The sequence below is a fragment of the Piliocolobus tephrosceles genome, chromosome 5 (genome assembly GCF_002776525.5).
Source record: "Piliocolobus tephrosceles isolate RC106 chromosome 5, ASM277652v3, whole genome shotgun sequence".
Classification (NCBI taxonomy): domain Eukaryota; kingdom Metazoa; phylum Chordata; class Mammalia; order Primates; family Cercopithecidae; genus Piliocolobus; species Piliocolobus tephrosceles.
The window spans coordinates 62813515-62837913 of NC_045438.1; the positions used below are offsets into that span (position 1 = coordinate 62813515).

General features: G+C 42.9%; 2 protein-coding genes across 2 annotated transcripts in view; both read right to left on the reverse strand.

Annotated features, from left to right (window-relative positions):
- LOC111538554 (coiled-coil domain-containing protein 162) overlaps nt 1-9115 on the reverse strand; it is a 46182-nt gene extending 37067 nt beyond the window's left edge. The window contains 5 exon segments of the mRNA XM_026454418.2: nt 728-848; nt 2326-2464; nt 3430-3659; nt 8078-8230; nt 9110-9115. Of these exon segments, the coding sequence (XP_026310203.1) occupies nt 728-848; nt 2326-2464; nt 3430-3659; nt 8078-8230; nt 9110-9115 (649 nt within the window).
- Nucleotides 9116-9688: 573 nt separating this feature from the next.
- Nucleotides 9689-22987, reverse strand: LOC111538553 (coiled-coil domain-containing protein 162-like). The gene is made up of 6 exons (XM_023205982.1): nt 22964-22987; nt 21726-21891; nt 16742-16880; nt 15817-15819; nt 11652-11802; nt 9689-9793 (listed from the first exon to the last, which is right to left on the reverse strand). The coding sequence occupies exons 1-6, from the start codon at nt 22985-22987 to the stop codon at nt 9689-9691; spliced, it is 588 nt and encodes a 195-aa protein (XP_023061750.1).
- Between the last annotated feature and the right edge of the window lie 1412 nt (nt 22988-24399).

Sequence of the window (24399 nt, forward strand, 5' to 3'; positions counted from 1 at the left end):
CTGGGTGCGGGGAGGGTCAAGGTCAGGCGTGTGCACCCAGCAGCATCTCAGGGGTCCCAGGCTGGTAGCAACACCATGTGTTCAATGGGTAGCTCAGTGAGGACAAGCCTCCTGCCCACCTTAGGTATCTGGAATTGTAACTTTGAACAAATTCAAAGTTAAACCATTAAAAGTTTCAGGATGGTGACCACAGAACATGAAACCCCAAGTGCCCCTCTGCATCCTGCGTGTCACATGCCCATGCAGTGGCCTCAAGTTTGGGCCTCAGATGGAAGGAAACCATTCTGATTGCCTTCATACCCTAAATTTACGAATTTGACACATCATAACTTATGTTACAAATAAGAAAGGCTTTGGGTTTTCCCTTCATTTCAACTTTATATCAGTTACGAGTTAATCAGTACAGTTGAAACTATGTTTTCTATTTTTTTTAAAAAAGCCTTTGTACAGGGAAAGAAATATACCAAAGTGCTTTGTGTCTTGTTGCAAGTTCTATAACTAGAGCTCAGCCACACTCAGCTCTCTGGCAGCATTTACAGATGCCCAGCTGGGGAGAGGCTTGCCCTTTCATTGCACAGGTTCAAGGTGTAAAAAGTCATTTTTATATCATTTTCTGGGCATTGCACTGATTTTTTGGTTTTTGCTTGTTTTTGACAAATGTCAATACATGAATTGCTTTCGTAATTAGGAAATTATTTTGTGAAGTAACAAAATAAATGTACTTTACCTGTAGGGAGAGAACACTCCTTCTTGGACTTTTCTGGTAAAAGCAGTGTCATCTCTCTGTTAACTTTTCTTAGTACCTCTCGGATCATATGAATTTCAAAATTTTCCAGAAGTTTTTGAAGCTAGAGTAAGCATAGGTTGAGGGTCACTCTCTACATTCAGCTTATATTTTGGGTCCCGTGTCACATTCCTGCAGAAGGGCTTTGAGCTAGGGCCTGCCTCTCAGCTACTCTCCCAAGAAAGAAGGAACGCTTCCCTTCTAGGTCTCCCAAGTGCTTCTGGGGGCACAGATGTACCTCTCTGGAGAACAACACCTGTTCTTCCTGGTTCACATCCTCATTGATAAAATATAATCTTTTTTTCAAACCAAGTTTTGCTAAATTGCAAAGTGTTCAATGCCTGGGGTGACCTCATGTCTTTTGGAGTCTCTAAATGTGGCTAGGATTTTGTGAGTTCTCGTTATAAGACAAGCTCTCAGCTGGGCGTGATATCTCACGCCTGTAATCCCAGTACTTTGGGAGGCTGAGGCGGTTAGATCACGAGGTCAGGAGTTTGGAAGGCCGAGGCGGGTGGATCACAAGGTCAGGAATTCAAGACCAGCCTAGCCAAGATGGTGAAACCCCATCTCTACTAAAAATAAAAAAATTAGCTGGGCGCCTATAATCCCAGCTACTTGGGAGGCTGAGGCAGGAGAATTGCTTGAACCTGAGAGACGGAGGTTGCAGTGAGCCGAGATCGTGCCACTGCACTCTAGCCTGAGCAACAGAGCAGGACCCCATCTCCAAAAAAAAAAAAAAAGAAAAAGAAGCCCTCAGGTATAAAACTTGATTTAGATACCAAGGAAGATTTCACAAGATTTAAAACTCCATGTAGGACCAACAGAAAAGTCTTCCAAAAACTGTGAGCCCTTACTCAATCTATTACGCTTGCAGAGTGCATGTTTCTCCCTGTTGAAGACCCCCAGGTGCTGGAAAGGAATAGGGCTTAGAAGGGTAAGCAGTGAGCTTGGCACTGGGGCCTGACAGGGGCTGACTTCTCCTTGTTGTTCAGTGGATGGGCATCTCTGCATTGACAACCAAACAGCCGAGGCTTTGCTTGCCTGGTACAATAAGCCCAGCCACAGAAAGCTTGAGTCCCAGGACCAAGCTGAACAAAGACTCAAGAAAACAACTTCTCCACACAGATCATCTTACACATATCGAGTGGGCATTTTCTTATTCTCAGAAAAACAATTACAGGGAGCTTTTAAAAATACTTTATTTCCATGTGGTTACCTGCATGCTAAATTTTATGCTTAAGACAGTGGTTATGTTTTCTATCATCATTCTTATGAAGGTACACATCAATTTGAGGAAAATCAAAATGATAAAAATCCAAACTTATAGAACAGGGACATTAAGGATAGTAATTTGCTTCATCAAAGCCCCACATGCCTTTAAATACTTAGTCCTGCCCTCCCTCCAGCCCATTCAATGATTTGTAACTCTGCAATTTACACTTAGCTTCTTAGAAAAAATACCATTTGGGTATGTCTGTAGTTTTCATGCTAATGCCATAAAGGACATTTTCAAAGGCAAATTTAAAATATATCCTGCATACCTGGTGAGTTTTTATTTCAATTTCTGAGGCTCCACTGGGGGGAAGAACAGACTGATTATTTACTATAAATCCTTCAAATTCATCTTCTTTCCCCATCTGCCTAGCTATAGCTTTCATGCTGGGGTAGAGAATGTCAGTTCTATTAAAGAAGAAAGACAGAAATTAGCAAACATATTTTTTCTCATTTTAATTCTTTGATAATTATTTTCATTCATTTTATCTTTCCTATCATCAGTATCCTAACCCATTCACAGATATATCAACATCTAAATTCACCACAGTTATCATTTCTTAGCCACGTGAAATCGTGAGGCTTTTTCCCATTGGGCGCATACAATCTCAGTCCTCACTCTTCAAAATATTGACAAGTCTTCACATTTTCTAGTTATCAGGGACACTGACTATAATAATTTCACAAGATAAACAATATGGCTATGCCAAAGTGAACTTTCTGTTGTTGTTTGTTTCTGTTTTTTGAGAAAGAGTTTCATTCTTGTTGCCCGGGCTGGAATGCAATGGTGTGATCTCAGCTCACTGCAACCTCTGCCTCCTGGGTTCAAACCATTCTCCTGCCTCAGCCTCCCGAGTAGCTAGGATTACAGGTACCCACCATCACACCCGGCTAATTCTTTGTATTTTCAGTAGAGACAGGGTTTCACCATGTTGGCCAGGCTGGTCTCAAACTTCTGACCTCAGGTAATCCACCCGCCTCAACCTCCCAAAGTGCTGGGATTATAGCCGTGAGCCACCATGCCGGCCTAAAGCAAACATTCTTAAGCTTCGTAAGGCCCAGGGTGTATGGGGGTGCTTAGTAAATGTTTGTTAACAGACACAAGGCAGAAGCAACACGTCTTCCAGCCAGCTACGTCATTCGAGCCAGGGCCTGCAGCTGCTAGTATGCCTCCCTTTCCCCAGACCTGTGCCCCATGTGCCATCTGTATATCTCTGGCTGCAATGCCACAAGCACTCAGAGACTCAGCCCATGGGTCTAATGGGTCATGTTAGGATTCATGGACCAAATCTCGCCCTCAGATAAAGGGGCAGGAATCTACCATCCCCAAGGTTCTAGTCATGGCCATGAATTTCAGCCTCAGCAACACTCACTCGTAGAGCTCTGAAAACTGTTTGTGGAGAGAGAGAGAGTTGATATCCTGGCCTTGCAGCTTGAGTCGGCCCCAGTGCTCCTTTAGCACTTCCAGCTGCTTCCACAGTATCAGAAATGATCTCAGCAAAGCAAGGGACATCACCGCATCGCACGGGCCCTCCAGCAACTTGGAGACCTTTGGGCTGTTTCGGAACTGACTTCTGAATCCTGGCACTTTGGAAAAATCTGGCTGAAAGCATTATGGAAATCCTTCTTTATTGATCATGAACCAACACAGGCTAACCTTTTACATGCAGCTTGTGCAAAACAAAGTCTTTGGAGACTTAACTTTTTCCCCCGGAGGAATGGTTTACAGGCCTACAGCACATGTAGAGTTGAGGGAGGTTGACAATCCTTCATGAACAGTTTATGGAAAGGATAGGAATGTATCAACTGCAGCTTTCTGCTTGGGTCTGGAACCATTCATTTTGAAAACTCTCTTACTTGCATACTAACATTTTATCCGCCTTTGAAAAACTGAGCCTTTTGTGTTTTCCCTCTGCATTCTGGAAAGTACTCTTCAATACACCTGAGATTAAAGTTCCTATCATGGTGGAGCCATGAAGTAACTTTCCTTTGAGGATTTTACCCATCTTATGGGTAAAGACTTGGAAATTTAAGTTTATCCTACCTCCTGTTTCTTCTCATCTTTTAGAAGTTAGGCAGGAAACATTTCTCTTAATTAGAATTTATCATTCAATAAGAAAGATTACTTTAAAATTATGATTTCTTCATTTATTCATTGGTGCTTTCCTTAAGTAAATAATTGTGGAGGGGCTGCTATGAACCCTGCAGGACGTAGAGGAAACAAGGTATTCAGGTCCTTGTTTGTCCTGCTGTCCTGCAGCCAGCAGTCTGAGGGCCAAGGTCACCCAGAGTGAGGAACAAAATGAGGACCAGATTCAGGCCCACTGCCTGTCCACAGTGTCTCAGTCACAGAAAAAGGAGCTCTTCTTGGCAGACCAGGATGGCAAATCCCATGATGTTATGATAAAAAGAGGCTTAAAGAGCATTTAGGTGACAGCACCTGAGACACTCAAGTTTCCTGGCTAGAAACAGGAAGAACAACCTGGTATAATTGGATCCTAGAGCAGTGGTATTAACATACATAAGGAAAAGGCTGCCTGCCAGGAAGAGCGTTGGTCAAATTGTCCAAGGAAGAATTGATAAGCAAGACCCGGGGAGAGTGAGTTCCTGTAGATTGCTGGTAACTCCTCAGTCTTGTAGCCTGCCTCCCCAACAATCAGCTAGTGCATGGATTTCCAGATTTCATTTTATTCTCAGAGCTCTTTCATCAAATGAATTCTTATGCACTGGCCCAAATATTCAACAGACCAAGGACAAGCATGGTGACATGAAGGGGACAGCCTGGAGGCCATGTAATTGCACCCCACCCCCAGCTCAAGAAGCCCCAAGGTGTCTCTTAGGAACCCCAGGGCTTCTTGGACTACAATTTTAAAAGCCCTGAGCCAATTCATCACCTTTACTTTGGAGCTTGGGAGACTGAGGCCTAGTGAGATCAAAAAACTTGTGGCATAACTGGGGCAGGAACTCAGGAGTCCTGACTCTCAGGGCAGTATAAATTCTGCTGCTTCCTATTGTCTATGAACAGCTAAATACTCCTAAATAAAAACACATGAAATAAAATTAATTAAATAATAATTTTAAAGCAAACTTGTTTGTTTATATGTTCATATGATGAGAAGTCTTTTCTACCTACATGCTTTAATTTAAAAGACAAAAGAAGGAACAGGAGCCAAGATAAATAACAAGGTGGAGGATGGTGGGGAATGTCAGGAAAAGATGGTAATCCATCACAGACAGGGCCAAAAAATGGCAAACAGAAGGACCTGAGGGCCCAGCATGTTTTTTGATCTTGGCACAATTTGGTCTATACCCAACTTTGCAAATGATCACACTGGGTGAAGATCTAACTATGTTGTGGAAATGGAGATGGCACATATAAAACCACTTCTTTTTCTACAATTGGCCTGAAGTGGACTTGTGACTCAGTTTAGCCAAAAAGACACAAGGAAAAGCTACTGGGGGGCTTCTAGAAAATATTCCCCTCCTTGATAAAAAGATAGATCTCCAAGGAGAAAGCTTTTTTGCTCCTGTTTTTATCTTACAAAAATGAGGGAGATGTTTGCCGACACAGCTACACGGTAGAGCTTGAGTCCTTGAAGTCACTGTTGAGGGGCTACACCAACCTGAACTGCCTCCTTCTAGACTTCTTATTATGGAGGATTAATATGCTTCCCTAATTTAAGTTATAGCTAATGGGACAACCTGTTACTTGCATCAGAAGCGCTAATTGGCACAGAGAAGCATCGGGGGTTAGGGTGGATGATCAGAAAAAGCTTCCTAAAGAGAGTGGTTTTGAAGTGGAAATCTGAAGGATAACTAAGTAAGGATAAGAGTTAATCAGGTGATGAAGCAGAAAAAGGAAGGAGAGGGAAGTTTTCCACTAGAGGGACCAGCTTGGGAGAAGTACAGAGGAGAGCATGGTGCATTTGACAAATCGAAAGACACTGAGGGTAGAAATATTGGCAGGAGTCAAGTCACGAGGGGCTGATGAAAACATTTGGACTTTTCTCAGGGCATCTGGAATCCATTGAAGAGTTGTAGTGAAGGAAGTGACATAATCAGGCTTGCATTTAAAAATATTACCCTGGTGAATGGATTGGAAAGAGGTGAGAGTAAGTGTACGGAATCCAATTGGAGGTCATGATCATAGCCTAGTGATCAGGGATGATGATGGTTTGGACTCGTAGAAGTGGGTACTGTGGGGGAACGGAGAAAGAAGACAAACTTGAAAGACATTAAAATAATTGATAGTAAAACTTGGTGACCGGTTGTGGGGTGTGGGACAGAAGTCAAAGATGGTGCCCAGAGTTTTTGGCTTGACCATCTGGGCAGGTAGTGGTAAACTGACAGAGACTACGGGGGAGGGGCAAGATTTAGGGAATAAGATGACGTTAGCTTAGGACACACTGTCTCTGAGATGGAATAAGTGGAGATATCCAGCAGGCAATTGAACATGTGAGTCTGATAGGATTGATATTTGGGCTAGACATATAGATTTGGATCATGGCATGTGAATGTCATCAAAGTTATAAAAGTGGATGAGTTTTCCTAGGGAGAGGGTGAGGAATGGAGCAACCTAGTAGAGAAGAGGATGAGGGAGCTCCAGGACCAGAACATTGGGTTGGAGTCTGAGCTTGTCTCCTCATTACCCATGTGACTTTGGCCATGTTACTTAACTTTTTTAAGCCTTAGTATTCTTAACTATAAAATGAGAACAATGAAACCACCTATCTCATGGAATTATTGTGAGGACTAAATAAATGAATACATCAAAAGCAATCTGAACAGACCTCAACTTGTAGGCAATAATAGTAGTGGTATTAGTAGCATTCAGGGCTGACTTAATGGCTTGGGCAGAGGAGGCACAGTGCCTAGGGCTCACAAAATGCTTTATTTTTATTTTTTTTATCAGGAAAAAAGACCTTTTAGGCTAAAGAAAATGCTTTAATATATGATTTTAATATCTTTTTCTTTGTACTAGCACAATGTTAAAATATAACTTTTAATGGTTTTTCATGGCGGAGGGAGGAGCCCACAAAGGTCAAAGTGTTAGGGCCTGTGGAAGTCAAAATGTGACCCTGGTAGCAGTGGTGGAATAGATTATAAAAAACATTTTAGGGTTGGCAGAGGTAGAGGACCCTACAGAAGGGTCTGAGAAGGAGGGCTCAGCAATGTCAGAGGAAAGGTAGGAGAGACTCATGCTGTGGAAGCCAAGGGCAGAAAGGCTTTGAGAAGGACTCTGTGTCAAATGCTGCCAAGGGGTTAGGTAGGAAGGTGACTGAAAGTACCCAGGGGATTTAGTGACAAGGACCATCTCTTGACAAGACACGTTTCAGTAGCAAGATTGGGAAGACAGACTGTAGTGCTGCAAGGAGTGGCAGGAAGGTAAGAAAATGAAGATGACGGATTTAGGCATTGCTCAGAAAGTTTGGCTCAGACAGAAAAGGTCTTCAAGTGGGGGCACCAGCTAGTTTGTCTGGCATCCAAACATGTCTCTGCCTAGTTCCTGGATACATGCAAAATTGTTTAAAGTCATGATACTAGGAGGGCTAGTGGCTCTTGCACCTTAGAGCTTCAGAGTGATAAATCCAGAGGAGGCAGTGCCTGCCCAGGAGTCCATAGGCCAGTAGTTGAGTGTGAGGACAAGAGCTCAGGCCTGAGATGTCCACCTGGGGCTTCTATCAGACCCCTCTGGCCCTTCCAACTCCAGTCCTAGATGTGTGACTCACAAAGAAAGCATTCAGTTGGCGTTTTTGTTTCGTTTGTTTCAATAGACCTCCTACAACTTTTGTCCCATTTTTAAAATTAAAATAGTTGGATAGACCATAATCATGGAACTTAGAAAATGCTTTGCAATGGCTACCCCTGCTCCACTGTTGCTCCCAGGTGGTGTTGGCACAGTCCTGGGACCTACTGAGAGAGGCTATGGGAACATGTGGCTCCCTGGACCATCTCCCCAGCAGAGAGGTCCTTCAGCCCAATACAGTACTGGTCAATATGGAAACGATTCCCCAAGAATACCTGTGCATTTTTGCCCAGTGTGGCTTGCTGTCTTGGGGGGGCCTCCATGGTCACATGATAGCTACTCAGAACATCTTCCAGTAGCAGTTGCACACCCGTCAGTTCTCCATGAGCCACCTTGCGGTCACAGTCACTCAACCCACAGAGGCACAGCTAAAAAAACAAAAAAACCTTCCATTTGAAGACCATATATATATTTTACATATGGTTTTCAGCAAGAAAACTAGGAGTAACTGTATTTACAAGAACCCATTCTCTCAACTGCTAGAAAATTCATAAAAACCAGAGTAACATTTCTAACTTAAAGTTTTCTTTGAGCACATCAAACTTTTGGCTCTGTATGAAAATGCCAAGTTTCCAGCCCTTACAGCAGATCTGACATGGTGAATGTATAGTGTGATATCAATTTTTCCTTAAAAGTACAGATATAAACACACATATGCAGAGAGAAAATACCAGAGAAATAAAATGTGAACTGTAATTGTCTCTTAGTTGTGGGATGATGGTTGATTTTTTTATTTTATTTTACTATTTTATTTTATTTTATTTTATTTTATTTTATTTTATTTTATTTTATTTTATTTTATTTTTTAAGAGAGTCTCACACTGTCACCAGGCTGGAGTGCAGTGGTACGATCTCAGCTCACTGCAACCTCCATCTCCTGGGTTCAAGTGATTCTCATGCTTCAGCCTCCTGAGTAGCTGGGACTATAGGCGTGTGCCATCACACCCAGATAATTTTTGTATTTTCAGTAGAGACAGGCTTTCACCTTGTTGCCCAGGCTGGTCTTGAACTCCTGAGCTCAAGTGATCTGCCCACCTTGGCCTCCCAAAGTGCTGGGATTACAGGTGTGAGCCACACCCAGCCATATGGTCAATTTTTTAAGACCATTTTTACTATTTTACTTAAAAAACCTGTTCTACTTATGGATAATTTTGAATATATAAAAATCAAAGAGAAAAGTTCCTATCACATAGCCCCAAGAACCATCAACCCGTGGCCAGTCTCACCCGATCCCACCCACTCCCCACCTCCATATTGTTTCGAAGTGTATTTATGGTTGATTTTCATGTTGTTCTTAATACTTTTCTATGCTTTCTATTTTTTAAATAAAAACAATATTTACTTAAATAATCAGGGGAAAACATTTAATAATGAAAAGAATGTAACAATTTAAAAGAAGTTAACAGCGGAAAGGAAAACAATGAAAAGAAATTCTCCCGATGAGCCCTGCTTTAAAAAGTTCCCTTCCCACCACTGTTTATGGACAGGTCAGGAGTCACACATCTCGGAGCCGCCAGCCTGGGAGTTTCTCTAGGAGGCCCAGCCCATGACTGGAGATGACTGGCCATTCTCCCAGATCACTACTGTTACGAGAACTGCAGCTGAGCCTACAACCCAGGCCCATGCCAGTTGAGAGCATGCTTCCCTTCTATCATAAGAAAATGTGACTCACCTCATGGCCCCAGGTTTACAGCTTCAAAATCAAACACCTCGCTTATCTCACACATTATTCATCATGGGTGAAAGTAGGAGGATCTGACCTGTGGACCCAATGGCAACCATCTTTGCAGTCTGCACTCAGTTCTCTCTGTAACAATGGAGAAGACCTATCCTACCTGCATATTATATTCTAGCGTATCTGGGCTGCTACTTATAACTGGGAATAGTCCTCCATCTTCCAGAAATGCTCTCCAAGGAAACAGCTCAAATGCCTAAGAGAACCAAATAATAAACGTGATAATGCTATACTTTGTGTTCAAAATTAATAGATATCTGTATATGAATAGGATATCTGTGTCTGCACCCCAAAACAATTTTGGATGACTAATTTATTACATGAAAGTATTTCTTGAAACTTCCTAGTGATATAGGAGAGAGTAATAATCTATTTTTTAAATAGTTTTCTCAGCAGGTGGTGACACACGGAAGATTACTTAAGATTTCAGTGTAATTAATCAGCACCAGTGTTCAGAAGTTCCAGAGCAGTATAATACCAATGGTACGCATTTAAAATCAATAAAAATACATTTACTCAAATGCTCTCCATGTCAGGAACCTTAAAAAATTGTCCTTCATCACTGTTGTGCTCCAGTTCTAGGTAACAACTCAAGACCAGCACCACAAATTATTACGTGTGAGTCTCTGTCTCCTCCATATCACTAACCAATAGCTAAGGCATCCTCTGTCCCTTGTGATACCATGTGCAGCCCTGGAACCAGTGAACCTGCCTATCTGACCCCGTTCTACACTTCCAGACCTGGTTCTGGTTTTAGTCAAGTCCTAGAGTTGCAGTTGATTCTGACAGCAAGGAGCCAAGACTCCTGTATCCACCTAACCCCAGGCAACACCCAAAGGTAGCAAGAGTAGATCCAATGGTCACGGTCCAGCCCTGTCTTCTGGGTCTAAATGAGGGCCAAGGCTTGGGCTAAAAGTCACTGTCTTGCAGCCACTGCAGGTAGAAATGTTGGTGTCCCTTGGCTTAGCATTATAAGATCAGAATATTAAGTTGGAAATTTTGGAGTCGAAAGACCAGGGATTGTGAGGTAGTTTGAAAGAGATATCCACTAGTTCTTTGATACTCCTCCTGTAAAGAGGTGGAGCTTAATTCCGCACTATCCCCCCCACCTGAATGTGTGCTGGACTTAGTGACTCACTTCCAATGAAAAGAATATGACAGAAGTGATGAGAGTCACTTCTGAAATCTGGTAATAAAAACACTGTGACTTCCATCTTGGGTTCTCTCTTGGACTGTTTGTGCTGGGGGATGCCATCTACTGTGTTGCAAGGAAGCTCAGTGGAGAAGCATATGTGAATAAGCCTGGAAGTGGATCTTCTGGTGCCCACCAGCAGCCAGAGGAGTGGGCTTGGAGGCAGGTTGTCCTCCAGTCGAGCCTTGAGATGATTACAGTCCTGGCCAATATCTTGACTCATGAGAGACCCTGAGCCAGAACTACCCACCTAAGCTGCTCCCAGATTCCTGATCCTCAGAAACTATGTGAGATAATGAATGTCTATTGCTTTAATCTGCCAAACTTTAGGGTAAATCATTATGCATCAATAAGTAATTAATACAGCTTGCAACCTGGTGCTGCCATGACTCTGGAATAGTCTGATCTCTGGCTTTCCTGAATCTTGAACTCTTTGGTTGTAGAAGGTAGGTAATATTGTTCCTGCCTAGGAGCAACAATAGTTGCCAGGATTACCTTCAACAACAGGTGCTATAACCAGGGCTATTGAAAACCCAGCTGCTGACTTCATTTATGCATTGCAATTGCTATCACGACTATTTATTACGTGGAGAAGATTGTTTGTTTTGCTATCAACTGTGAACAGACAAGCTGTTGCCCCGATCAGCCTGTTGAGTGTTTGGAGGCCAAGATCCTGACTGGGAATCACAGGTGGCCCTGGGGCCCAGACTGTTCCACTGTGCAAATGAAGCAGAGCCAGTGAAGACAGAGGGCATTAAAGTCTTGAAAGCCCCTGCAGAATCTAAACCAAATGGAAACAAACAGACTAAATTCCTTACACACAGTACACCATTTACAGTATAAAAATACGTCGGAAACACACCTGGAGGCTCCGTGGATCCAGTGGCTGGGGCAGGCTGAGCTGCGAGGCAAAAATGCTCTTCCTGAGACAGTTGCTCAGTGTTGGTAGCCCATGGCACATGCCATCTGTGACAGACTGGTAGGCAGGAATATGTCCAGCTGCCAAAAACGTTCTACCAAAACATGGGGTCGGGGGGGGCATTTCATTAAAAGCAGTTACTTACATTTCTAAAGTTCAAAACTTTCCTCAAAGTTACGGAAGCAAGAAAACATTTTGAGATATTAACAGGTTCCTTCTTCAGCCACATCAACCGCCGTGCCCATTACCCTCGACTTTCACAGTTCATAGCCCTCATGGGGAGGGTTGGCATACTCTCGACTAGCACTGTCTAGCAGAACAGTCTGCAATGGTGGAAATGTCCTATATTTGCACTATCCAATAGAGTAGCCTCTGGCCACGTGTGGCAGTTGTACACTTGAAATGTGACTACTGTGACTGAGGGAATGAATTTTTAATTTTCTTTTTCTTCTTTTTCTTTTTTTAAAGGCTAGTCAAGCGAAGCAGCGTGAGTGGAGAAAGAATAAAGCAATTTGTAACTGGTTGTGATCAATTAGTTGTAAAAACGACTGCACTCAGACCAGCCTGAATTTTTAATTTTCTTTCATTTAAATTAATAATAATTCTAATTAAATTAAATAACCACATGTGGCTACTGAACTGAATAGTGCAGCTGTAGCTCTAGAAAAAAGCTATCAATTGTTTATTGAATGAATTATTTTAAGACCAAAAGCTGAGACAACATTTCTTTATAAAAACTAAATTTAAAATTTTAAGCCTTCTGGGGGTTTAGGGGAGAAAAGTTCTTGTTTGGTTTTAAACAAAACTTGGCTTTGTATATCAAGAACCACAAACTCTGAAGACTGGAGCATGAAATTTATACCATAAGTCAGAGAGAAGGAAGTATGCATGATAAATTAGAATGATTTTTCTTGCCTAAAAGGAAATAAGAGTTAAACAAGGGAAGACTACTAGAGCTTAGTTCTAGTGGATGCCTAAGGAAAGATGCTGGATAAGTTGGAGGAGGGTATCCCAGAGCAGAAGGTCCCTTTCACTTGGATTCTCTGTGAGGTGGCCTCCCAGGAAGACTAACAGCCCCTCAAAGTGGGGAGAAAGACCCTCACACGTGGGTATCCAGAGAGATGCTGAACAGCAGGCTAAACAGAAGAGGCCTGGGGTGGGCCAGCTCACCCACAGCAGAGATAAAGGAAGTGGCTGTGTCTTCCCAGCTGCCAGGAAGATTTGAAAGCACTGATAGAAACTTAGATCACCTCTGAGAGGATGGAAGAATGAGAAGAGTGTTGTGTGAGGCCTAAACTTAAAATCCAAAATTTGTGCTGCCTTGACGTCTGGCAAAATCGGGAGGCCTTAAATAGCTTAGCCACAAGGTCCCCCACTCCCCACTCTGTTCCCACAGATAAGGTCTCCAGGTTTAACGACTCTCCTTATCAAAGGAACCAGGTGCAATTCCTGCTTATCCTGAGTAGCGGTTTCAGTTCTCTGCCAGACCACAGCATTATTCAAATCAATCACCCCTTCCTGTGTGAAGCACGGAACATCACTCTCTCCTGATATTACAAAACCTGCCTCCCACAGCCCTTGCTTGTTCACTCTGTTCCCAAGTGGCCCTGTATGGGGGGACAGTGTCCTCTTCCTCTGGATTGTGTCTGTGAGTAATAAATTATCACTCACCCCATCTGTCATTCACCCCATCTGTCCAGGGTCGGGTGTTTGGCCATCCCCATGACCCTAGGGCAGGACCCTTCCCTCTCCAGCAAGTGAAGAGGAGGTGATTAAAACAAAGGGGAAGAGGGAGAATCTTGAATTAACTGATTTTAAATCTCAAATGGATCACTTTTAAACTCTAAATGTGACTCAGTAGAGTGGCATTAGAAGGTTTAATCTTCTTGCCATCAGTAAAAGCTATTTTGAACCACAGGGAACTCGCAGGGCACATGCTAGAGTTTTCCTCCAGGTAAGAACATAATGAAACCTGCAAAGTGGCCCGGAGGAGGCCAGGCAAAAGCTCTTTGCTTCTCAGATGCCAAAAACGAGGGCCGTGGTCTCGTTCAACACTGCTCACGTGAGGGCCCAGGCTCCTATGTGTCTCCCAGGAATCCCCAGACAACCCAAAGCACACTTTATTTTTAAATTTTTATTTCTTTTTGTTTTTAGAGACAGGATCCCTGTTGCCCAGGCTGGAGTGCAGCAGCACAACCATAGCTCACAACAGTCTCAAATTCCTGGGCTCAGGGGATCCTCCCACATAGGCCTCCCAAAGTGCTGGGATGAAAGCAGTGAGCCACCACACTCAGCTGTCAAAGCACACTTAAATATCTGCATGTTTAAAGAGAGTTAAGTAGGTGATCATGAAAATAAAAATACATTCAAAAATGAACAGAAGGCCAGGTGCAGTGGCTCACACCTATACTCCCAGCACTCAGATCTCTTGAGGTCAGGAGTTCGAGACTAGCCTGGCCAACATGGTGAAACCCTGTCTCTACGAAAATACAAAAATTAGCTGGGTGTGGTTGCACACATCTGTAATCCCAGCAACTTGGGAGGCTGAGGCACGAGAGTCCCTTAAACCTGGGAGGCAGAGGTTGCAGTGAGCTGGGGTCATACCACTGCACTCCAGCCTGGGAGACAGAGTGAGACTCTGTCTCAAAAACAAAAATGAAGAGAAAACCAACAAACATTCAAGGAATGAGAGGCTGGAGTTGCTTTCTTTAGAAATTCCTTGATGTACCCCTAAAGCAGGCTTGCTGCAGGAAGGGCTGTATCAAGATATCTCTTCAGCTCTCTCCTTTTTACCCTAATCACCCTGAACATCAACAATACATTCAGACTAGAGGCACTTTTCATGTTACATATTTTATACTGTGCTATAGAGTACCTTCGAGGGACTTCTTTGTTTCCTTCCAAACCTAGAGTGCAAATGAATTCTATTCTTTAAATCAGGGGGTGAAAAACTAAACTTTTTCGTAAAGGACCAGTAAATGTTTTCATCTTTGCAGACCCCACGGACTCTGTGGCAACTGTTCAGCTCCGTGGTTGTAGTGTGAAAGGGCTGGCAATCCCTAAGTGAATGGGCATGACTGTGTTCCAACAGTGTTTCATTTATGGACATGGAAATATGAACTCCATATCATTTTCATGGGTCACAAAATACTATTCTTATATACATTTTTTTTTTCTAACCATTTAAAGATAGGAAGGCCATCCTTAGCCCACAGGCCATACAAAAATCGGCAGAGACCTCCAGCAGTAGTTTGCCAACTCCTGACTTAAATAGATGAGATTGGATAGAACTGCTTTGTCGCTCAAACGTTTACCTTCAATGCACATGATTAATTCACCTGGCATTAAAGATAAGCTTAATCCTCGGGCATTTCTTGAATTGGCTAATCAATAACTCCTGCAAGTTGGTGGACATGTCCAGAGATGAATGCTGGGCCCTGGTCAGTGTGATCCAACCCATCGGAGGACAGCTACCAATTTCCATCAACCCTTTGGCTAGTGAGGGGGGTTGAGAGGGGCAGAGTGAAATGTTTTGTGCCTAGAAGCATGCACATAGCAGGTACCCAAGATGATCTTGCCTTCTCTTCAGCATCCCCTTCTCTGTCCATGCTGCCACTTGGTCTCCATAACAGCTCTTGGGTTTTGGAGTCAAACACACCTAGGTTCTAAATCTGGTCTGCCACTCACTAGCTGTATAATTCCAAACACACACAACCTGAACAGCTCTGAAGAAAAAAGGCTGGGGAAATGTAACCAGTGGAGGACACAGTGGGGTGAACCGTCTGGGTGATTCTCTCCAGAGGGTCGCAGAAAAATATATAAAACCAGAAATAGGACACAATGCCCTCCATTCCTGCAGATGGAGTGTGAGGACAAAGAAAGCCCTGGCAAAGCAATTCCAGGGGGTTTCCTGGAAGCAGAGTGGTTCCCCTGGGAGAGCAGTACCAAATGGAATCCTTCATAGCTGAAATCCAAAAAGGACTTCTGGGGGATATTTCTGTTTCTTCACCAGTATGTAAAATCCTTGCAAATTCTGACCTTGGGCTTTCAGAGCCCAGAGGACTAACAAACGGCCATCCTGACAATTGTCTGAGGCTTTACATCTTACCTGCTTGACTAAGCTACAGCTCAGGAAGCTATTTGTCAATATAAAGAAAATAAATTAGCCTGATTTTTGTCCTGCTGAATTTACATTCTAAATCCAAGAGTCCTCTGATGTCAGAGTAAAGAAGATTGACAGTAGAAAAAGAACAAGACAATTCAGTGCAACCCCCACCTTTTCATTCTCCATGGATGCCTGCAAGTGCAGTGGAAAGCAACTGCAACCTACAGGTAAGAGCACAGCCCTCTGAGGCCCTCTCAGTGGCTAAATACTTACATGGGGGAACTAACCTAAAAAAGTTAATTTTGACAATTAAAAAGTAAGCAGAGATCTTCAGGGCTAACCCTCTTTCCCTCTCATACAAAACTTATTTATACTGGAAACATTATGAATCTTAATCCAAGCTAATTTTCCCATCAGCATCATGATTAATTACCCAAATAAAACATTCCTTTTGCATGTGGAGTACTTAATACAATGGTACCTACAAGGCTAGATGTAGATTGATTTATTTATAAATTTAATGCTGGTAGCCAATTCTGTTAGCTTGAGAAGTTCAGTAAAAATTCTGTCTTTTTGTAAGGTAAACAAATGTTGAAAAAAAAAACCCTAGAAATAATCATCTTTAGAAGTATAAAAATGTTATTCCCAGCAGAACCCCTTGTACATTGAAAGCAGCAATCATTATATGAACTGTTCTGAAATTACATTTGCTAAAATCAAGAGTGTTATTAGCCAGCAAGAACATATTCTCACAGACAGCCTTTGTGACAGGTCATGTTTGGTAGCCATGGCGTTCTGGATCTGCTTGTGCCCGTGACTATTTTAAGCTCATTATCTAACCTTGCCAAGAGTGGCCTCCCTAGATGGTCACTCAGCAAACACCTCCACAGCAGAATTTACTAGACAGGATTAGTGCTCCAGCCCTTACCGGATGAGATGCCTCACTGCAGCGTCAAACTGCAAAAACATAACCTCCCTTCGGAGGAGAAGTGCCTGGGCCACCCGGGTAGGGTCTTGGGGGCTCTGGAGGCTGTCAATCATGTTCTGCAGCTCTTGAAGCTCAGACCCTAGAAGATGGACAATATTTTAGTCTGACAATGTGAAATATAGGCTACTACAGCTAAACCAGTAAACCAACATTTTGTCCCATACTTATCACCTAATCAGACTTCCCGTGTTTTGTTTGTGGGTATACTAATTATATGTTTTGCAAGACCAGCAAAGTCTTATGCTCTAGAATCAAAGGTCTGATTTATGTCTCCTTTCTTCCTCAGGAAGATAAAAATTTGCTTTGCTTTTCAGTACAATAAGAACAGGCCAGGAAAGAAAGTTTTAAAATTTATAAGGCTATGGTCTTGAAATAGAACAAAAAGGAGAAATGACAAGGAATAGGAAAGTCTAGTCCTTAGTATATCTGTTAGGTACTTGAAGTGATCAGAGATTATGAATCAGCACTCATCTCTTATTGCCATGCTATATCCAAATCAGCCCTGCCTGTCACTGGCTCACAGATTAAAGAAGATTCAAGACCATCTAAAGCAAGTAGAAAGCACATGTGCATATATGTATATATAAAGATATGCAACATATGTATACATACACATATGTGTATACATATGCATACATATCCTTCTAGGAGATTCTAGTCATTTTAGGAGTAAATGTGGAGGATCCATATTTGCTTTATTTCTTAGACCCTTACTGTAAGAGTAGGCTACGTATACATAGATTCATATTCATTTTGGGTGAAAATTTAACTTAGGGGCCCTGTGGGGCACTCAGTGCCAGGATGTGGAACCCAGCCTGAGTCTGGATGACCATCCTAGCATCTAGGTATATATATCCCAGTTATTGGCATAGAGAAGGAGCTAGTCAGAACAGGATAGCACAGTGGAAAGTGATGAGCCCTTGGGGAACATGCTTGGGCTCACACTTACGGGGCTACCGGAATGTCAGCTGGTCTGAAATATCCCTGTGAACATAGTGATGGTTTTCTATCCTGAGAGGACATCTCTGTTATTAGAAGAAGGATTGTGAAAACTGATACAGTCCAAGGCAGGAGTGAGACAGGAAGCCCACAGGGCATTTCTGGAGATGCTGTATCTTGACAGCTGGTCCACATGCAAGCAGCCTTCTCTCCTCCCTAGCCCAGTACTGGGCTCCAGCATCTACCGACTGAGAAAGCAGAGAGTTGTGGGAGGGGGAAGCTGTCCATGAGAGCTTGATCAGGCAGATCCAGGGCTGAGAATAGTTGCTAACATGTGTAATATGTGCTCTTGGCCTTAAGAAGAGATGAGCAGTCCAGATTTCATATCCATTTGCTGTTTTATACAATACAAAATTTGTTTTATTTTTGTTTCCAGCCCCAAATAATTGAGTCCAATCAGCAAACTTTTTATGACTCCTCTAAATGTGATAGTCCTACTGGGCTGAAGAGTTCACCAGAAGAAGAGTCATATTAGAGTGAATTGTACAAGAACCTTTGTGGTGATTGGAGGGAGGAGAGGTGGTCAGGGAGCCTCATTTGTTCAAGGCCTAGTGTGTTCGGTCTACAAGCAATATACTCTATCAGGCTATGCTGTAACCAGAGGAAAATTTTCTAATCCTCTGCAATGACAATGAAAAAAGGAGAATATAAAATTACACATACCCTATGGTTAAAGCTCTGTAAAATATAAATATGGAATATATTTGGGCAGGGGCTAGAAGGGAGTAAAGATAAATAAAATTATTTCACTCGTTAGAGTGGCTGGCTTACAGGTGATTTTTTTCCTGTCATTTCCATCGTTTATATACTACTGGTTGTACACTTGGCATGTGATCACTTTCCAGCAAAATTGTTGTATGTTGATATGTAGTATTATCATTAAAATACAGATGTGGAGGCAAGACTGCCTTTCCTTTGTTATTTTACTGATCTTTAAATCCTCATTCTGACTTTCCTTCCTTTATAGAGTCAAGAGGCTTGGTGGGAGGGGAGGTGGCAGGACAGGTGGCCTGGCGGTGGGGATAGGGCAGAGGGTTGTGCAGGCAGCGATGGTGGTGAGGCTGGGGTGAACCCTGTGCCAGGAAACATCAGGAAAGGAGCCTTTGCTTATGCCTTTCCCAGGAGGGTTCTGTTTGGGAAATCAGAGAAGACAGACACACAGACAGCCAGAGAGAGAGGGAGAGAGAGAGGAGTCACAGTGGCCCCGTCTCTGCATGAAGACTCAGAGCTCGTACACTTCATTCCTGGTTTCCCTGAGTTCAGTGCGAAGTATTTGGGCTTTAATTGGCCTACTTATCCTTTACAAAGGAAGTCACAATGTAAACGTTCACATTCTGATTACATCCTCTGCTTCATGGGGACTTCTTTTTTTTTTTTTTTTTTTTTTTTTTGAGACGGAGTCTTGCTCTGTCGCCCAGGCTGGAGTGCAGTGGCTGGATCTCAGCTCACTGCAACCTCCGCCTCCTGGGTTCACGCCATTCTCCTGCCTCAGCCTCCCGAGTAGCTGGGACCACAGGCGCCGGCCACCTCGCCCGGCTAATTTTTTGTATTTTTAGTAGAGACGGGGTTTCACCATGTTAGCCAGGATGGTCTCGATCTCCTGACCTCGTGATCCGCCCGTCTCGGCCTCCCAAAGTGCTGGGATTACAGGCTTGAGCCACCGCGCCCGGCCTTCATGGGGACTTCAAAGGGAGTTACTGGCTTTTGGGGAAGAAGAGAATTTGGCTGCATCCACAGAGCTGGTCCACAGTATCTAAGAGCTGTTTTCTTCAGTCAAGGGGAGGACCAAAAGCTGAAATCTTGAATTTCCCTCAAGATTTGTTTTAAAAATACTTTAAAGCATATAAGTCCACAAAAGTAATTTGAACTAACAATTAGAACTAACAATTTAGAACTAACTCTAAATTGTTCTGAGATGGCTTAAAGGAACAGACTCTCATTTCATCTTTCCACTTAGTTCTTCTTGCTTCCTCTGGGAAACGGGCCAGGAACTAAGCGGCCTAGTGTTTTTAAAAAGATGATTATCTTGGAAGGGATTTTTTTTTTTTTAAGTTTGCTCTTTATTTTGAGCAAAGCAGAGTGTGCAAAACTGTACATTCTCCCTGGAGCACAAATGCGCAACATGACAATGCATGCCTCTCTGCATGCTTCAGAAAGCCTGGGCCCCACATATCTCAATGGTTTCTGGGTTCACAGTGCAGAAATGGCAAGAAAACAATTCCCTTCTTCCTGAATTCTACGTCCTCAACTTGGGCCTCATTTCCCGTTATTCCTCGGAGCCATACTCATGGGTTCGTTCATGGGCAGGTTCACTTCTCTGGACTGGCCACGTGCATTTCTGCCTGCTGCTTTTGCCAGTGTCCTTTTCTTATGTTGCTAGGACTGTCCCTCCTGTTTTCTACACTGATCCAAGTCCGCTCCTCTCCAGTCTGGGAAGCACCCTAGATCACCTCCCTGATCTGGGGAGGTTTTGCCCGGGGGCACCCTTTACTCCCAGCTGCTATAGGACTGCCTGTGTAGTGACTTCACCAGGAACTATGGCTCTGGCTCTCTCGGTTTCTATCTCATCTCCATGTAACAACTGCCTCCCCATCTCAAGGGCAGGCAGGACATTTCTCTTGGCCACACTCCTTCTTCCTGTGCCTTAGCTAAAGCTCAGCCCCCACACCCTCCCGACATCCAACAGCTCCGCTAAGAGTGTCTTAGCTTATTTTCTGAGTAAGCCCCACTTACAACAGTCCCCAAACTAGTAACAGGAAAGGACCTAAGAGTGCTTGGAGCTTCTCTAATCAGATGCTTATGTTGAAGACTTGTGAGTCACCCTGAGAGCTCATTACTCTGCAACAATTCTGTGCCTTCTGCTGAGGTGGCACCACTACCACTCTGTCTTTATCCTGCTGCTCCTAGACACAGGTATTATCCTCCTCCCAGATCAGCATGCATGCCCTTCCCTATGTCCACATCTAAATGTTTACAGAGCCCTTCAGTGTTCCTTAGCACAGTGCAAATATACCTGCCACCAGCTCCAAGGTCTCCTACAAATGTGTTTCCTTTATGCACCAACCAGCCACAGGGGAATATCCTCAGATTCTCTGACATTTGTTTTAAGAGCATTAGGTTTAAACAGGCATGTTGCCTCATTTCTTAGGCTCTTCTTGTTCTTTTAAATCCCTGGCTACTATAGTATTTTGCTATTAATTGATATTTACATGACCAGTGACATTATTTGGATGGTAGTCATGTTATTAAGGCAAGATTACTTTCCTTGATTCTGATAAACATAGCTTAGTAAACATTTCAGTGTTTTTAATTCACCTTATGTGTTTATCTTATAATATAACCCGTGCTGATGAGTACTGGGTGTATAAAACTAAAGCCTCAATCATTCTTACCACAAAGACTTTTAGGTCATTGATAGCTAACCAAGGGCTGTTTACAAGATTCTTAATAGGGAGTGATTGGCTCTGACCTTGCCATGTGAGTTTATGAAGGCCAGGAAGGAAATGGGAACAAAAGAAAACTAATATTTAATGGGGGCTTGTATATCCTAGAATTTTGACATAAATTTCAATCCACAGAACATCTGTATGAGACAGATACTATCACCCCATTTTATAGATGGACAAGCAGAGACCCAGAGAGTAAAGTACCCAGCTTTCAGTAACCAAGTGGCAGAGGCAGAGCAAGACCCAGGCCTCCCGACTCCTGACTTGGTGCACTTTGTGGTATAGCCCGTGAATGCGGAATCAGGCAGATAGCTGTGCAGTGTGGAGACAGTCTATAAGACAGTCCGGACTTTTCCTTCGCCCTTCTGATTGCTGTCATTTATGAGAGTATATTGTAGTTCTGTCTTTCCGACTATTAAGAGCTTCATAGAACTTCCAGTGAATACTGAAGGTGATTTGAATCACCTTTAATCACTCACCAATGCCCTCAGTTCCTCCCCAGTCTCCTCTCAAAGGGTTGGGACTTAGAGGAAATTCAAAACATGCTGCACAATTGCCAAGCTTAGCAAAACTGACAAGGTAGGCCACGATATCATGCAGAGGAGCTATCAGCTGTAGAGTTCGCTTTAAGGCTTTAAAAGCTGCCTGTGGATAAAATCAATACAAGGAAATACATTTTAGGACATTTCTAAGAGGCATATAAAAACATGAACACTGAATGGGGACGATATCTTTAAACAAGAATATTTCAATAAACATTGGCACAGTATATACAGGATAATATCAGAAAAGGAACAATAAACCTATTCATGAACCAGGGTTACATGCCCTTGGACAACGGAGCGCCTGTGAGGGGTTAAAGCAACATGTTTCTTTGTTTAAAGTCACTGAAGGCCATGAACACATCAAAATGTTTGTATGGCCATCAATGAATTACAAGGGTCACAAATCAATTCATAGAAGAGACTCATATTCAGACAACATTATCTTGAGGGAACACCTGTAAGCAAGGTATAGATATTTATCAACATTGTTTAAACCAACACATGACTGAAAATTAAACCATGGATCTTATATATCAATGTCCAAGTGGTGGAGGAAAAGTAAAAAATTATGATCTAACTGCAGAAGGTAGTATTTCCATATTTTTAAAAATAAAAATCTGAAACTTCTTCAGTGAAAGTAGGGGTAAGAAACCAAGGTTGCTAAACAGGATTTCACTTACAAAGAAAAATCAGAATATTCCCCAAATGCCATTTTCAACATTGCAATTTATTTCTTTAGCAAATACTTATGTTTTATGTGTTTCTATGTTTTCTTTTTTAAAAAATTGTTACCAACATTGCCCTTGATCAGTAAGTGAGGTACACAGAGCACCCCTCAGAAAACAGTAACCCTGAGTTACAAGTGGGATCTCAACCTCTCATTAGCTTCAGAGCATCAGTGGGGTTTTTGGAAGGGTTGGAAGGAAATTGAAGATTAATAAGAAATGTCAGAGGCTTGAATTAGGGTTTATTAGTGACCAGCGAAAGAGAGAAATCATAGCATAGTGAGGCCCAAGACAAATTATAAGAAAGCAGAAAAGGCTGCTGTGAAAAAGATTTCTGTAGTTAGATGTCTGAATAAAACAAAGGATGTTCTCTGGAATTGATATGTTTAACTGTGAGACAAAACCCAGCCAGTTTCCATTCTGGCACACATACAAAAAAATACAAACCTTTTCTGGCAGAGTTTTGAACATAATCAGCACTTCAGAAGAATGGGGTATGAACCATAAATTGAGGAAGACTTTTCCATCCGCTGACAGCAAACATCGTGGCCGGGGCTGAAATCTTCTGCAAGTGTTAGAAAAAAGGACCCATAGCATGCATTTCCCTCTAAACAAGAGGCATCATGAATGACCCTGTTGAATCACCACCCTCTGTCACACAGGCCTGTCACCACAGGCCCAGCATCCACGCCCCAGGGCAGCAGCCCTTTTCATGTCGCTCCCAGGTGGCCAGTTCATAAATAACTCAACAGGAAGAAGAGCAGTTAGGCTGATTTTAGCCAGAGCTGTGTGGGGGAAGGAGTGGGGATGGAGGGAGGGAAAGGCGTGGTGAGAAAAGACAGGAAGGCCATGAATTAGATGGCCAGCACCACACTAGGTGGTACATATTTTATGTCACTTAATTCATCTGGCAACCTCAGGATGGATCTATTTTTGTTCCTCTTTCATAGCTGAGGAAATTGATGCCCTGAGAGGTTATGGAGATCTACCCAGCTCCTAAAAGATGAAGTTAGAATTCAAATGCACATCTCTTTGGGAGGCCGAGGAGGTGGATCATGAGGGTCAGGAGATTGAGACCATCCTGACTAACATGGTGAAACCCCATCTCTACTAAAAATACAAACAATTAGCCAGACGCAGTGACGGGCACCTGTAGTCCCAGCTACTTGGGAGGCTGAGGCAGGAGAACAGCATGAACCTGAACCTGGGAGGTGAAGCTTGCAGTGAGCAGAGATCGCACCACTGCACTCCAGCCTGGGCGACAGAGTGAGAATCCGTCTCAGAAAAAGAGAGAATTCAAATGCACATCTATCTGTCCAGCTGTAGAATCTGGGCTCCAGAACCAGGCTCTGTTTCTCTTGCCTTGCCACCACATTTCTTGCCAGGTTCTCCAGCTTCTGGTCTTCTTTTCCTCCTTTCTCCTCCTCCTCCAAATACCTTATTATTTCTTAATAAGGTTAGTCATCTCTTCGTTTAGTCGGCTCTTTGTTGCAGGTTTATATATAAACGTATTGTCCATATATGTCTGGTTTAAGGATTCACACAAGCCCAGGTACCCACCACCTGGCCTGTGAAAAGGAATGTTGAAGCCTGATGTGCACTTCCCTGGTGGCCCCCAGATGAACCTCCATCCTGAATTTTACATCAATCAATGCCTTGTTTTTTCTGATGGAAAATCCTTGGTGCATCCGTGCTGCTGCAAGTGACTGATTTGTGGGTTATTAGGTTGATTCCATATCTTGGTTGTTGTGAATAGTGCTACAATAAACATAAGTCTCAGGATTTTAATCAGTTAATTCTCAGCTCAGGAATAAAGTATGGTGTTAATTTGGAGAATTGCCTGTCTTTTAGCAACCACAAAGTCAAACAATTCCCGTCCTGAA

Bases quoted from the DNA above. Each gene is read 5' to 3' on its own strand.
- LOC111538553 (XM_023205982.1), bottom strand. From the start codon at position 22,987: ATGTTCAAAACTCTGCCAGAAAAG. The intron at 16,881-21,725 runs GTGAGTGATTAA...TCCATCTTCTAG, and splicing joins GGGAGGAACTGAGGGCATTG to GGTCTGAGCTTCAAGAGCTG. The intron at 9,794-11,651 runs GTGTGTTTCCGA...TGGTTCTCTTAG, and splicing joins TGGATCCACGGAGCCTCCAG to GCATTTGAGCTGTTTCCTTG.